The sequence below is a fragment of the Pygoscelis adeliae genome, unplaced genomic scaffold (genome assembly GCF_000699105.1).
Source record: "Pygoscelis adeliae isolate BGI_AS28 unplaced genomic scaffold, ASM69910v1 Scaffold443, whole genome shotgun sequence".
Lineage (NCBI taxonomy): Eukaryota > Metazoa > Chordata > Aves > Sphenisciformes > Spheniscidae > Pygoscelis > Pygoscelis adeliae.
The window spans coordinates 145,197-160,663 of NW_008824447.1; the positions used below are offsets into that span (position 1 = coordinate 145,197).

Genomic DNA, 15,467 nt, shown 5'->3' on the forward strand with positions numbered 1-15,467 from the left:
TATTTGGGGCATAGCTAATTTAAGTCTGTGAACCAGAGTCTCAATTTTGCTTGCAAATTAACATGGCCTCATCTCGAAAGTCTTTATATGTTGTGTCAAAACTAAACACATCTCCATTTTCACTTTTGCCAGGTTTTGTTTAACAGGTTTTGTTAACTTTTGATCCTCTGAGCCCTTCCCTTTAATGGGATGAAAGGTAACTTAGTGGTCTGATCCATATGAGCACATGGACTTTGAAGCAAAGGCCTGAAGTCGAAGCAGCACTTGGTGAGGCCATTCATATTTTGCTGACCTAATTCAGTTTAGTCAAAAGGTGCGTCATTCTCGGGGCATGTCTGCTGAAAACAAGTTTCACAAATAGTTTTGGAAACTCAGCTCTGATACAACCTACAGGGAAACCATAGCTAACAGGAATGGCAACAAACACATCACTCAGCAGAGTACTAAACCAAACAAAACCAAAGACTAAACAAAAAATACCTTCACAAAACTTCCCCTTCATTTGAGTCCATTCTCTGAAGGGACACTGGTCAGCTGTGACTGGAGCACGGGATGAATCCCAGACACTCCAAATCTTTCTGCTCAGAGAGGGATGGAGCTAAGAGTGACCGTGGTGCACCGCCCAGTACAAACTATGAGTGCTTGCAGCAGACACGCACCCCGAGTCTAATGGCTGCCTTGGTTAATGGGATCCTGCACTGGATCAACCTAGTCCCCAGCCAGGCAATGTCCTTCCCAGGTTTCTGGCCCAGCATTCATTCACTCACTCACTCCCGGTGACGGAATTGCTTCCCACACTTAGAGAGCTCTTCCCTTTATTACTACGTTCAACGTACCTTGTCCTTTAATTCCCACTGGGGAATGTCAAACCTTTACAAGCGGTCCCTACCACTGCCAGCCCTCTCGCCTCTGCAACGAGAGGGGTTCAAAGCCACAGGCCCTGCCTGTGGCAAACCCATCCTTCCCTCAGGCTGGAACAAAATCATGTTCATGACTTCTGCAGGCCACATTCCCCAGAACATTTTCCCGCTAGGTAACAGGTCTCTTCAATAAAAGAAATGCTCAATGCCACAGAAACAACGTAGTTGCCATAAAGGTCAAAAAGCCACAAAGCATTCACAAAAAATAAACTGAAATTCCTAAATCCCCAAATTGCTGGCCATGTTTTACTTCACACATGTGGTGATGTGAATGGCTGAATCACAATTCATGAGTCTTAAATGCATGGGATAAGCTAAAATGTGCTTGTATATAATGCTTGTATTTAAAGGGCTTTTCTTGTTGGTCTGTCAAATGCACTAGACTTGTTGCTTATATAAAATAATGATTTCACTCCTATCCGTAATTTTAAAAGCTAAAATGTATTGGGAGACACGATGTGGTATATGTATGGCTTCAAAAATTATTTACTTGCCAAATATTAAGGGCTGTATTTCTGGACATCTTAACTACGTACTAGAGAAGCCCATTACAATTACTTTTTGCAGCAAGCTGGTAAAGAAAAAAGAAAAAAATCCATACACATCTTATTCTGGAATATTTCTTCAAAATAATGAGCCATTCCCATAGAGAAATTTACAGGTACGAAACGAGCCATACACTAATTTGCTATACAGCAAACCAATTACTGATATTAATGCCTGCCTAGACAAAAGTTAATTATTCCACCATCACATTTGTTAAAAATATAAAAATAATGTTTTTTATTTGAAAAGGTGTTAATTTCTTCCTGTAGGCCTGTGTCAGCTTAGACTGAGATATTTTTAATTTCATTTTGTATTGTAAAAAGTGTTCTGTTTTCAAAATTATTGTCAGCCTGGGTTGCCTACGGCAATAAAAGCTACAGATACACTGCATTGATATTTGGGTTTAGGGCAAAGTGTAAGAGCTCTCCTAATAATCCACTTAATACGTTTCAAGCACAGCAAATCTAGGAACTACATTTGCCTTCAAGGGTATATAGGATACTTCGAGTAGCACATCCCCTTTGCCAACATTGGAAGTCTAATAAGAAATGCTGGAGAGCTTTTCTTTCAAACCTTCTTCGAAAGGACCTTTGATGGCTTTCGGCTTCCCTTTTGCTTTCACAGAAAGAAGCTAGGCTTAAATTTCAAGTGAGACTAGTAATTTTTGGATACTCAGCTTCAGCTATTTTGAAGGATGTGATTTTTAAGAAGCTTAGCATCTAACACATGAAAAATCATCTTTTTTAAGACATTGAAACTAGACAATTTTGGAGGCACACAAAATCATGGGCCCCTTCTGAAAATTTAGCTCTGCTCCCCAGCCTTTACCTATCCTACTTGTTTCCCATTCCTTGTTATTCACCATCCCCTATCAGATGACTTTCCAAATTCTCTCCCTGCCACCCAAAAGATATATCCTCCAATGATAAGGACTCAATGTAAAGTAGCCCCCTCCCTGCTTAATTTGCTTCTTTCTCCCCAGGCATACCTAACATTTAGTGCTGGGCAACATTTGCCTTCAAATTAATCTTGGCAGAAACCCTTCATTTTGCAGACCGCAAAACTGAGGCAGACAGTCTTGGCGAAGAGAGCACACGCAGCCAAATCCAATGGCAGCTGGAGATGCTCAAAACTTCAAACTAGTTATAACACAGACCTACGACATTGTCATGGAAGAGATGGACATGGGATGCAGCAAGTTAAGACCTCCTGTCTACAGCTAGGACACTAAACCCACCACAGAAACAAAGGAAGAACACTGCAGTTGAGCTTTTTTTCCTCATGGAGATAGATATACACTAAAGAGATTTTTTTTTTTTTTTTAAATATACAACTTGCAAGAATAGGCAGACCGAGATGGTTTTATCCTGGCTTAGCAAGTCATGGTTCATCCCTGCGATTTTTAGCCTGAAGTATCATATTCTCCCTAAGGCACATCATCAACTCTGTCCCCATCATTAAACACACTGCTAAAAGCTCCAAGGTACAGTAAGGTCAGTTTAACCTTGTAAGGAGTTATAATTGCCTTTTATATCTTAGCATATTATAACATATTATCTAATGGGTTTTAAAAATGCACCTTTTTCCTAGCATACACATATAACAAGCTCACATGGGTCCAACACACCCTCAGTAGACAGACTAGATCCTGTTCCCAGACCCATCTGAACAGAATGCCCCCAGAAGTCAATAATGTGGTGATTCATCCAATAACCTAAAAATTTTCATCCTACAAAATACCACAGAGTAGACAAATTACCCAGAAAATGTTGCACACAGGCTTTTTTTCTTGAAAACTGTCAAATTTTGTGAGATGCCATAACCCTAGATTAACACATACATAAATCCCAAATTGCTGTTCTGTTGCTTTTCAAACTGATAAGGAGAAAAAATTAAAAAGAATCCTAAATATTTCAGTGGTCCTGGAATTAATGCAGTATTGCAACAGATGGCGAGTCAGCTGCCAAAAATTAATATGAAACATAATATTTAATGCATAATGGTTATTTTTCCCTAAAAAGATGCAAGCACACTTTTTTTTTTTCTTCAGTGAAGACAAAGCCTATCGTAATAAAAATCAATCCCTTCCAAAAACCAACAGTTTGGGTACAAGTAAGTGTAACTGCTGAAGAGAGACAGTGGAGACAACTACCTTCAATCACATCTTCAATTCTTTCCCCTTCAAGGAAACGCTTGGGTGTATGTATTTCTTCTTGAGAGAGAACAGTCACAGCAACCTGGAAGCCACACAGCTTCTACATTTAGGAGCAGATACGGATCCAGCCAACACACTGCAAAGAATTTCTGGCTAAACTGAGAAACGGGATGGAGAGCAAAGCTAGACTGTTTTGGTCCCCAAAGTAAGGGAACGCACAGATGGGTCTACTTAGATCTGCAGTAACTACTGGCATGCAACATTTTTGTTTTCCTTAGCTTATTCTCTTTCCTATTAAGAACTATTTTAATTCAGATTGTGTGCTGATTTACAAACCACCACAGTCAATTATGAGTTATCAAGGACCAATAAATTTACAACAGTACTTTTGAGTTTTGCCAGAAACCAGGAAACTTTTTTTCTGGCCACACAGACAATGAGTAAAAGATATTTGCCCTGGGACATTTTGTCAAGTAAAGACTAAAAAAAATCCTGGCTGCAGGCAGTATGACTGTAGCGTACTATACAGTAGGACCATTACTACACTGAGCAGAGTCAGTGACAGTCTGAAAAGTGAACATACCTCAGACAAATGGCAGGAATTGGGGACTGAAGCTCACCAACATTTTGTAGGAAAGTTAAAAGCATCAATCACTTGATAAGTCTGTTACCGGAAGAAAAACACTTCAGTGCTTACAGTGTGAGAGGAAAAGGGAAATACTGACTACTAAAATGAGGATAAAAAGAACTTACTGTCCATCTCATGCTTTTCACAATACACTTCATTTTCTCTTTCACTTTTACTCCTTACCAAGGGTCAAAGCTTTGTCTACACAGCAAAACTAAATCATTGCTGACAAATGGGTGCAGCCAAATGCGATTTCCTTTGTCTACACTTGTAACGAGAGACATACCATTCAGCTGCACCCCTCGTTGTCAACAACTGTCAACAGTGGTTCGATTTAGTGCACCAAGGAGAGCCCAAACAGCTTGGAAAGAATGATTTAAGCTGAGTGGGTCCCACCCGGCTCCTCCAGAACACACACGCAGAACAGCCAATGCAAGAAAAACATTTAAAAATTATTAGGAAAATGAACAGTAAAAACCCACCAGATCTGGCAGGGGGATTGAAAGCATCTGAAGATACTTAAGTGTTTTGACCAAAAAAACCCCAACTGACTTGTCAGTTGCCTGAGTTACAGAGTCACCCATTTCTCCTTCACTTTGTCAGAGAGGAGCCTGTGATAAAGTAAGTCAGTGACAATATCGATATCATCATTGTATTTATTTTACATGGAAAAAAAAATCGTAAGTCTTATGAACTGGAAGAAGACATCACCAATGCTAATTTGAAAGATAGACTGCCACTTGCCCTATAGAAGGCAAATCCAACTAGTGGAGATGGCACTGGTAGAGTCTACCACGACTTTAAATCATGTCGATATTCTCTCTCACACTTTAACAGCCAAAAGAATTACAAATCTGCTTGGATTAATGCAGTACACTGTCATTAGACTGGCAATTAAACCCCATTTCTGAGATTGTGTGATCTCAGTCACCAACATCTGCAAATATCTTTACATCTTGTGTAATAGCTGGCCTCAGATCTTGATACACCAAAGTAAAAAGGCCTTTTTAATGGCTCCCACATTATTTTGGACTTAGAACTTCATGATGACAGCAGCTTCTCAAAACAGCCCATGAATCAAATTTATTATCCAGTTTGTCATGTGGGATTTTCTTAACTCTAAGCCAATACAGCAACAACGAATCAAGGTCATTGTTTGTTACACGAATAAAAATTAACCACCTGTTCAAAAATTTTTCTTTTGACATTGAAAGGTATTTGGTCTCACAGACTTTTGACATATGCAGCATTCACCAGTTCTTCTACACATCTGAGAATACGTGAGAAAACACTCTCCTCTCATGCCAATCTGTCTTGAATTTAAAAAAAAAAAAAAAATTAAATTTGTCAGCCATCCTACTGCTTCCAGCATCAGCAGTTACACACATGAGAAAGACAATTCAATTGCAGCATCCTTGGCCCAGGAACTAATTTCCTCCCCAACAGTATCACTGACTAAACAGATCAGCGATTTTCAAATGATGGTTTAGTGGTAAAAACAGCAGCACAGGAAGATCTTTTTTAGCAGCCATATGGATCAGAGAAGAGACAGCATGTTATGGGCTTTGAAAACAGTCTAGCTCTACAAATCCATTGAAGAACGAAAGAAATACTACCTTCTCCAACCATAGAAGAGGTTATGATAACCATTTCTTTTGTTACATTAGAGCTTAACGATGATGCGTAATAAAAATGTTAAGCATACAGATCTAAATAAGGAATGTTACCTTTAAAAATTCCAGTCAGCTTTTACTTCTTCAATAGTTACTTGCAGTACTTGCCATACCAGAGGAACACCCACTGTTTACAACCAGGAATTATAGAGCATAACCAATAAACACATCACCTAACAGTAACCACAATCAAAGCCAGGAAACTTTGCTTGAAGTGCACGCTCACAAAGTTTCTCTACAGGGTTTCCTTTGAAGCGGACTGCTGCAAGTGACCCAAGGCCATCTACAGCAAGCACCCGCATTCATAGAGCAAGACGGCCACACCAATGCCCCAAGCCATTCCCCACCAGAAGCCGGCATGCTGCGGGCAGTACCTCCTTGATCCGCTTCACGAGCGCATTCTGATCAAAGGCAACCGCTTCTGCACACTGGTGAAGATGATCTTGGTACCGGAGACACAGCTGCAGCACCTGCTGGGGGTCCAGCTTTTCCAGTTTGGTGTTGGTCGGAGAGGTCTGCCCACTGAGGAGTCCTAAAAGGCAAGGGAAGGACCAGAGTTAATCTGACTGTTCATGTAACCGGTTCAGCTGCAAGCCAAGAGGCAGCAGAACGAACCCAGAAGAAAAGCTTTATAAGGGGTAATTAAAAACTAATTCAGGATCTTAGACTACTGAATGGACTTCAGCAATATAATAGTCCAGTGAAGGCTAAAAGCGGAAAGGGCACGGACTGAAGATTTATGGATGTTTAGGATTTATAGCAGAGCAAAGAACAGTTTGCCATACAGCTTAGCCCACCTCGACCAAACTTAAATGCAGGCTCTAACTGCAGGTCCATAACGTATATCAGCTTGGTTTTCAGCGATACGCTGCGTGAGTCCTGTTTCTTCTCCTCCACCGACAGCCCTGAAACTCTGAAAAGTGAACCCCCTTCCTCATTTCTGTACGCCAGAAGGGGAAGGAGTTGAGATCTGCATTCCCGTACGGGCACGGGACTCAAACTATTTTCTGGTATTGACAGCATGATTCTAGTGAGCTCTAAAAAATCATTACAAATTCACAGGTACCCTAAAACAAAACTGAATTAAAAAATGACCCACGTAAGTTAATCTATTAGGGGTGAAAAGTCTGTGTTTTGCCTACCTAAAAAAGGCACTTTTTTAAAAGCTTCAGAACCCTGTCATCTTCAAAGATTTTTCTTTGCAATCTCAAAGACTAGCAATATAGTTGTGTTTTTTTAATATGGAATTAAGATCCTTACCTACTCACATGATCAGGTTTCACAAAAGCTCACCAAAAAAAGGTATTAGACTTAAAATTGGGACACTGGTAATATCCAGAGGAGCAAAATTGTGCAGAGAAATTTCCCCTGCCCATTGTTTGTTGCCTACATAGTGCAACTTGAGAACCTTTGCTGAGCTCAAGCATACATGTGCCATACTGACCGCTTTCCACAAAGCTGCTGGAAAAAATGATGCTAAACCCTAAGGCCATCCTTGTTTTGCTATTTCATTTACTTACTTTCATTTCATTTTCCTTCAGCATTAGCACAACTTTTTTTTCTTGTTGGGACACCATCTGTGACAAGGAGCACATACACACAATCTGCTTTTCCCAAAACATCCGTCAAGCTATGTAAACTGAATTCAGTGACTGCATGCATGTGCCCTTTGGGGCTCTCAGTTTACAGTCAGGAAAAGACATTAAAACAGCAAATGTAAGCAAGTACCACACTAAGCAATTAAAAGAAAGTAATAAATGCCAGTTATTTGGATTGGAAAAGTTCTTCTAAGAACGCACCTCAGTGGGAAATGGAAACTATTTTGGATGGCCCCCATGCCTATTGGAAGCTACAAGTTGTGACACAGAGTTCTTGCCAAAACACAAGAACAAGACAGAAACCAAGACGTAAGTCAGGAGTATCTTATGAATTTGAGAAAGTTAAATCTCTTTGAAAACATTTGCAGACAGAAATGCAAACAAAACTAGGACAGCAACTTCATCAGATACGATGAAGTACATTTACTTTTCATCAACACCCAACATTTTATTCTCTCAGGATGCTCTCTATTACCCTTCACAGAAAAACTTTTCTTTCCTCATCTTAAGAGGGAAAAAAAAGATAATTTTGTTTTACTGACTTGTTGCCCACTACAACTGCACTGTCTGAGTCAAGAGGTCAGGAGAGGAAATGGACACTTAACCATTTAGTCTCAAAACCCCATATTAGCAATAGTCAAATTAGTCTTTATGTTTTAGAAAGAATCATCTCAAACAAAATCTTAGGTCCAGCAATATCAATTGCAAATCTTTCAAGACTTGCACTTCAGCTGAAAATAAACTTTAACGGGAGCAAACCCAATGAAGGAAATAAGACTTTTTTTAAATGTACACATTACATGTTCTAGCGCTTCATCAGTTTGTTAATTCTGATCTTCTATAAAATTATCTTGTCAGGATAAGTGTTCAAATAATGTTGTCAACTTTTAATATGTTGAATGTTCACACAGGAATGAAGAGTTCACCATACACCTGAGGCGGTTATCCTGTTTCTGCACTGATCAAATACATGATGCTATCAACCAACTAATTTTCTTTTATTACTAATCTCTCACCAACTTCAAGAGAAGGAAGAAAATTAGACTCTATTTAAGAGATTTAATTAACATGAAGTGTGTATTTTGGCCAACTTAACACTGCTTATGAGAATTTTGAAGTGGAATAGGCCAAGGACTGTAAAATGAGCTATAAAGGAACATACTATCAAACTTATATTATGTACTTACAACCTTGTACAGGTTACATAATGCTAAAAGCAAAATTAGTAAACTGTAAGGAGCCTCTAATTCACGATCCAGAAAAACACAAGCTCAAGTGAAGGGAGACATACACTGTTCAGCTGCAATTCCTTCATAAGACAGAGGTGGAAATACAATCCAGTACAAATGTTTGGAGTAGCGATAAAAAACAAACAGCATATGCTGCTTAAAGATATAGACTATGGTATTATTCTGGGTGATGCAGCAGGGAGAAGCCAAAGGAATTAGCTTCTCCAAAGACCTCTGGGCTTATGCTGACAATGCCAGAGAACAATTCAGCTTAGAGTTTCAACTTGCAAGAAAGGAAAAAGCAGAGTAAACAGCATGAAAAAGGCCATGCAGCCTTCCACCTAGCAGAAATTCCCATTGTCAAAAAGTTGATTCACCATTTTCTGTTGTTCACAGTAACTACTTACTACCCACACTATAAATATTAACATTTTCTTAACATTAACATCCCCCTCTACTCCGCTCTGGTGAGACCCCACCTGGAGTACTGTATCCAGCTCTGGGGTTCCCAACACAAGACAGACACCGACCTGCTCGAGCAGCTCCAGAGGAGAGCCGCAAAAAACGGTCAGAGGGCTGGAACACCTCTCCTATGAGGAAAGGCTGAGAAAGTTGGGGTTGTTCAGCCTGGAGAAGAGAAGGCTCCAGGGAGACCTCGTGTGGCCTTTCCATACTTAAAGGGGGCTTGTAAAAGAGACAGAGAGAGACTTTTTACCAAGGCCTGTAAGTGACAGGACAAGGGGCAATGGTTTTAAACTGAAAGAGGGTAGGTTTAGATTGGACATAAGGAAGACTTTTTTTACAATGAGGGTGGTGGAACACTGGAACAGGTTGCCCAGAGAAGTTGTGGATGCCCCATCATTGGAAGTGTTCAAGGTCAGGTTGGCTGGGGCTTTGAGCAACCTTATCTAGTGGGAGATGTCCCTACCCATGGCGAGGGCATTGGACTAGACGATCTTTAAAGGTCCCTTCCAACTCAAATTATTCTATGGTTCTATGATTTTATTAATTCACTGCATTTTATTTTTTAGCAAGTCAGTAGCTTTGCTCCAAAAGAGCAGATGGCAACAGTAAGTCATCTTGAAACTTCATGGAAGAGAGACTGCAACCACTCAGATCCCAGAGAGGCTTTAGCAGGGAAGCCCAGGGGGTAGAAACAGAGAGATGCAGGGCTGGAAAGGACCCCCCGTGCCACAGAACCCAGATGTCTTCCCTTCCTCCTCTCCCCAGCAGCAGGCAGTGAGCCCAAACAGGTTTAACGCAATACCTCCTCCATGAGCTCTGCACTTAAGAGACAGCAGCATACTGCCCTATACCCATGAAAAACTTGAGACCCACAGGAAAAAGTCTGAACCAAAAGTGAGACACAGAAAAGGGTAGAGAGTTAAAAAGGGTGTTGCCAGTGTCATTTATTCCTATACTAACAGAAAGTTGAGGAGGTTATCTAAAAGCCTCTACAATTCAGCACTGAGAAAGCTTCATTTTTAGAGCAGAGAGATGGCCAGCACTGCGAACCTCCAGGTATTATTAAACAACTCCCCTCTTGAAAATCACTGCTTCCTTCTTAAAGTCTTGTCCCACACTTTGAACTCTCCACTGATCAGGGCCATCCCTCAGTGACTGGTCTACACGCGGTTTGTAAGAGGTTATGAGATCATATCTGTTGCAACAAAATATTAAGTCGCTCTTACAAGTGCCAAAAGGGGAAGAGACAGAGGTCTCACAGTGGTTCAGGCTCACTCCCGAAACAGCCAGAACTTGAACCTGGTCACCAGCACATCTCAGAGCAACTAACTGCTGAGCTACTACCTGTTCTTCACTGAGGAAAGGGTGTTCCTGTGATTTCATCTGTGTGATTATGACTCCCTGCCCCCCAAGAGCACAGTTCTGCTCTTGAATGGAAAGAAAACAGCATCTAAAGTTTTAATTTCTTATTAAATTGAATACTCATTTTTCAAGCTGTTGGTTCTCTTCCAAAGAAGGAAGCACACCAGGAATCATCTTTGCATTGTTTGAAACCTCGAGAAGAGACTGCTTGGCACACGAGTGATGCAACATACCCCAGCGTGATAAGGAAAGGCAGCATGGAGGATATCATGGCCTGGGGAAAACAAAACCGGGGAAACGGGAGAAGGTCTACTGCAGAGCTTTAGTGCATGGACCAAAAATGCTTTGGCAACTGCCAAACATGCACAGTCTTGGCTATCAAATTACATCATAAAACAAGTAAGAAGACAGACCACATTATGTGCCTGCCATGGTGAAAAGAAGTCAAGAGCTCCAACCTACTCTGGATACATCTGATCAGAAAACAGCATGCCCATGAAGGTGATAAACAACAACTGGGACAAAGAAAGATTCACATTTCAGCTCCTAAATGGTGCTTTAGAAAAAAAACCCCAATACACCAAGTATGTCGTGCATAGAGAAGTATCATATATCACTACAAGCCTAGCTGACCCACAGACTTGACAAATCTGTTATTATTTCCATATTCCTTGGCAAAGTAGAAGCATGTTAAAACCATTTTCCTCCTACTTAGTCATCTCCTTGTTGGTTCCAGGTCAACATACACTTCCAACAAATCACATCCTACTGAGCAGAAGAAAGCTGTTAGTTTAAAAAGCATTTTTATGACGAGAAGTTAAGTTCTTGAAAAAATGCTTTACATGCTATACTGATTCTACATACACACAGAACATAGTAACTCACCATAGTTATGTTCTGCTGCTTTAATGGACAATCCTAACAATAACTTGAGCACTTTCCAACTTGAAAGTATTAATATTTCTTTTTGACTTCTGTATTTCCACTTGTCAATGTCCTTTTCAACCAGTAACAGCAGACATTACAAAAAGAAAACCAATAGGTCCACAGTTGTTAATTTATTATTAGAGACAGCAAAGCACATGATGCTGTGGTCTTTAGTCATTTTAAGGCCAGAAAGGGTTGCTGTCATCAGCTAACCAACCTTTCTATGGATTATAAGAGAGGACTTTAAAAGTAACTCCTTATTTAATCAGACCAGAAGTCTACCTTGCCCAGAATACTGCTTCCAACATTTGACAACAGCAGACATTTAGAAAACAACATCTTTATCGGTTCTTCTTCCTCTTCCACAACCTTCCTGCCTCCAAAAATCATTAATAAAAATTTCAGGCACAAAATACTGTGCTCGGTGAAGCAATGATACTTGAATTTCACTAATCCTTTTTGAAAGGTATACATTTATCTCCACAATATCCTGTGGCAATAAGTAAGATGCTTATTTATGCACAGCATGAAGAAAACTCTTCACTTGCTTTACACTTGCTACTTGGTAGTTGTTGTGCTGTGACACAACAGAAATCTATAGAGTAGGGTGTACTTTCTCCCATCATCTTTCCAAGCTCAAGAACCCCACTGACCAGTCTTCTCTCCCACAGAAGACTTAATTTCTCGGATTACCTCTGTAACACCTTCAAATACCTCTAACCTGATGCCTGACTTCCCTCTTTAAAAGCCATGTCAATTCTTCTACAATGTATAATGGTTACACCTCTAACAATCCAGTTGCTTCTGAAATTGCCACCCCTTTGCTGGACCTACTAATCAGCAACACCCTTTTTAAGAGCGTGCCATTACAGTGTATTGCACATGTCATCACCTCTTCTCCCAAGAGCAAGGCTAAACGAAGCAACGGATTACACACCACAATTAGCACTAGCTTGTCAACTTTACAGAGGCGTTCCCCGTTCTGGTACCTGTTTCTGGACGTTTATTACCGTGTACATTACCATTTTTTCTAAAACCTCTTCTGTGAACACTTTCATTCGTCCTTGTAAAGAATGACATACTTTTGTAGCAAATGCTGATTCAACGAAATGATTTTGCTTTTGTAAAATTCTTCTCTGAAGACAATCCCACAGACTCTTCAGCAAGCTTCTAGAGAATCTAAAAAGCTTTTATTAAGTATATACTAGTAGAAAGCTGTTTTCAAGGAATTTCTGCTCTGGTCTCCTGATGATTTCCTAGTTAACCTGCTAGAGTTTGTGATCTTTTGCTCTCCTAACACAAGTTTCTTTTTGCCTTTTTTTTGTGTGGATATCTTTTTGCCTACAGCTCCCTTCACAGTGCTTTAACTACACTGTACTCTCCCACCCTTCAAAATCAGCTGTGCTGCCTGCAACTTACCTTATTTCAGCTGTTCCCAACTTCTCTTCTTACTACCCTCATTTTTTATGAAACTCCTCTTCGTAAATTTAATCCAAGACAGTAAAACTTTCTCAGCTCTTCTATTCCTCATTGAATTTGAGTAGACTATGGTTACTATTAATATAATAGCATTGAGTCATTTAATTTACCGTCATTAAGACAGCATTAGTTTTAGCTTAAAAAGCACTAGTGTTTTTCAAGTCTCCAGGAATTCTCCTGTGTTCCAAGAGTATTTAAAAACGATCAACCCACAACTTGCCTCATCAAGCATTTCTAAAGCTCTTGGGTAGAAGCTACCCAGTCTGGCCAGCTCCTTAAATAAAGTCTGGCCTCAGTGGTCACAGGTTAACTATTATAGTCGCCTTTCTTCTTGCTATTTGCATGGGGAGATTGTTTTGCCAGTACCTTCAGGCATCCTAAGTACCAAAAAAAGATCCACACAAGAAACAGATGAAATTACATCCCTAAAGACCGAGTCTTCTTTCTGGACCATTACTGCTTGCACAAGTTTGGAGGCAGCAACTTGCTATTAGCTGAGACAGAGAGCTCATTTCCATATATTCTCCATGCAGGAGAAGTTTAATATGACCTATAGAAAAGAAATAATTGCACATGTATGTGTAGCAGAATAAAAGGCATTAAAATACTTCCAAACAGATAAGGTAATCAGATTTACAGGGCTCTTATTGACTAAATGCTTTGAATTTTAATTGTGTATTCCTCTCTCATTCTTGAAGACTAAGAAAAGACTGCATTTTCAGCAAACCCTGAAGAGTCAAAATAGCTTTTTGGGGGGTTGTTATGTTTTGTTGTGGGGTTTCTTGGTGATTTGTTTGTTTGGTTTTTTTTAGTAACACCTCAGTTAGGAAACATCAAAATTTATACACTCAAATTTGGAAACCCAGGCCACCCTTAAGAAAAGGGCATACACCACAGAATTAGTAAAAGTAAACCATAAATAAACTGAAAGTAAATAAAAAAGAAAATAAAAATAAAATCACTGCTACTCACCCAGAAATCTTTAAGCTCAAATGTGGATGACCACATGATCTTTTTCACAGACCAGTTTATTTTCTAAAAATCTCACTGATAAAACACCTTGTAATAAAATACGTATTCACTCCAAGACAAAAGTTGGCTTTGTCGACTGTGTATTTTCAATTCCTTTGAACTTTAATGGGGAACACAATGACTGTAGGCAAACTGAATAGCTATTATGTGAGCAAAGAACATATTTGTATTGTGGCAAGGAATGTTGGCTGTAACAACAGATTTTCCCTCTACTTTGGAGTTGGTACCATGTGATCGTTTACTTCTGCATGAGTGACAGATGGGCTGAGGACTCTCATCTTGTCACATCATTTAACAGGCAACTTTTCTGACCACAGAGCTCAAATATGCTCTCAGTATGAATACCGCACCTCGGCCTCCTAACACAGTGTAAGCTATTGCCTGTCAGATATTACTCACCAAGATATATAAATCACCTCTCCTTTTGTTCCTCCACCATTCGTCTTAAAGAACAAACATTAAGAAGATTCAAGACATTTAGGCTTCTACAAAAATCTAGTTTGCTATAATTCTAAGACAAAACCCCCACACTCTTACAGATTTCCACCTATTAAGGTCACATAATTTACATTAGAAGAAATTGTGATTCAGAGGGGGTTGTGTTGTTGTTGTTATTAATTACACTAAAAGAGTATTTGTTTCTGATATTTCTGCTTTCCTATTGAGCCTCATTTTTGCTTAGGACTAGATCCTGCAAAGATTTCTACACATCATTAAAGCTTTCTCCTGTCACATAGGGATGGCTATACATAATGTGCACACAATTTTTTGCACCACTGAAGCTTGCAGCTTCTCTGATATGACGACTTTTGCCCCACACTTTGTATGATCCATACAGCAGTTAGCACAATGGAGCCTGATCATCACCAGGACTTCGAAGACTGCTGCAAAACACAAATGTCTCGGTGATGCAAAAAATTTCTAAATTAAAATTTCCGTTTGAAAAGGAGTAAAACAGAGAGAAATCAGAAATGCTTCCTCATTTGGATTGTTAGAAATCTGAATGTCCAAAAGGAGAAAACAGTGCACCATCTGCATGTATTGAGATTTCAGTCTGCAGGCACTTAGATATGCCTCTCTGGAAGTATGAGATTGCCCAGTGTTACACCTTCAAAAAGTCACTAGCGGTTGCCATAAAATTGGAGGCATGTCTACCGATGCTTTTGAAGCTTTTGAAGTTTCAGGTAAGGAAAAAGGTACACAACATACTCTGAAGAAAAGCACACAGCTGCACTTTGTCAGCTAAAAGCAGCCAAGATCCTACTCAGTCCATCTCCCCACCAATATTTCACTTCTAGAGCACAGAAGTAATATGGAAGCGTTTTTGACTACACAGTTGCAATATTGTATGGCCAACTTCCTGCAACAGACCCCAAAGTATAAAAATAGGCACAAGGCTGGAAAAATGGACGGGTTGATTCACAGGGAAGTGAGAGACGATGGTCCTGTGTCA

At 39.8% G+C, this 15,467-nt stretch overlaps 1 protein-coding gene across 1 annotated transcript in view; it reads right to left on the reverse strand.

Moving 5' to 3' along the window:
• Positions 1-15,467, reverse strand: part of LOH12CR1 (loss of heterozygosity, 12, chromosomal region 1) — an 82,357-nt gene that overhangs the window by 13,518 nt on the left and 53,372 nt on the right. Inside the window, exon 3 of the mRNA XM_009321023.1 lies at positions 6,297-6,454. Within this exon, the coding sequence (XP_009319298.1) occupies positions 6,297-6,454 (158 nt within the window). The remainder of the gene's footprint in view (positions 1-6,296; positions 6,455-15,467) is intronic.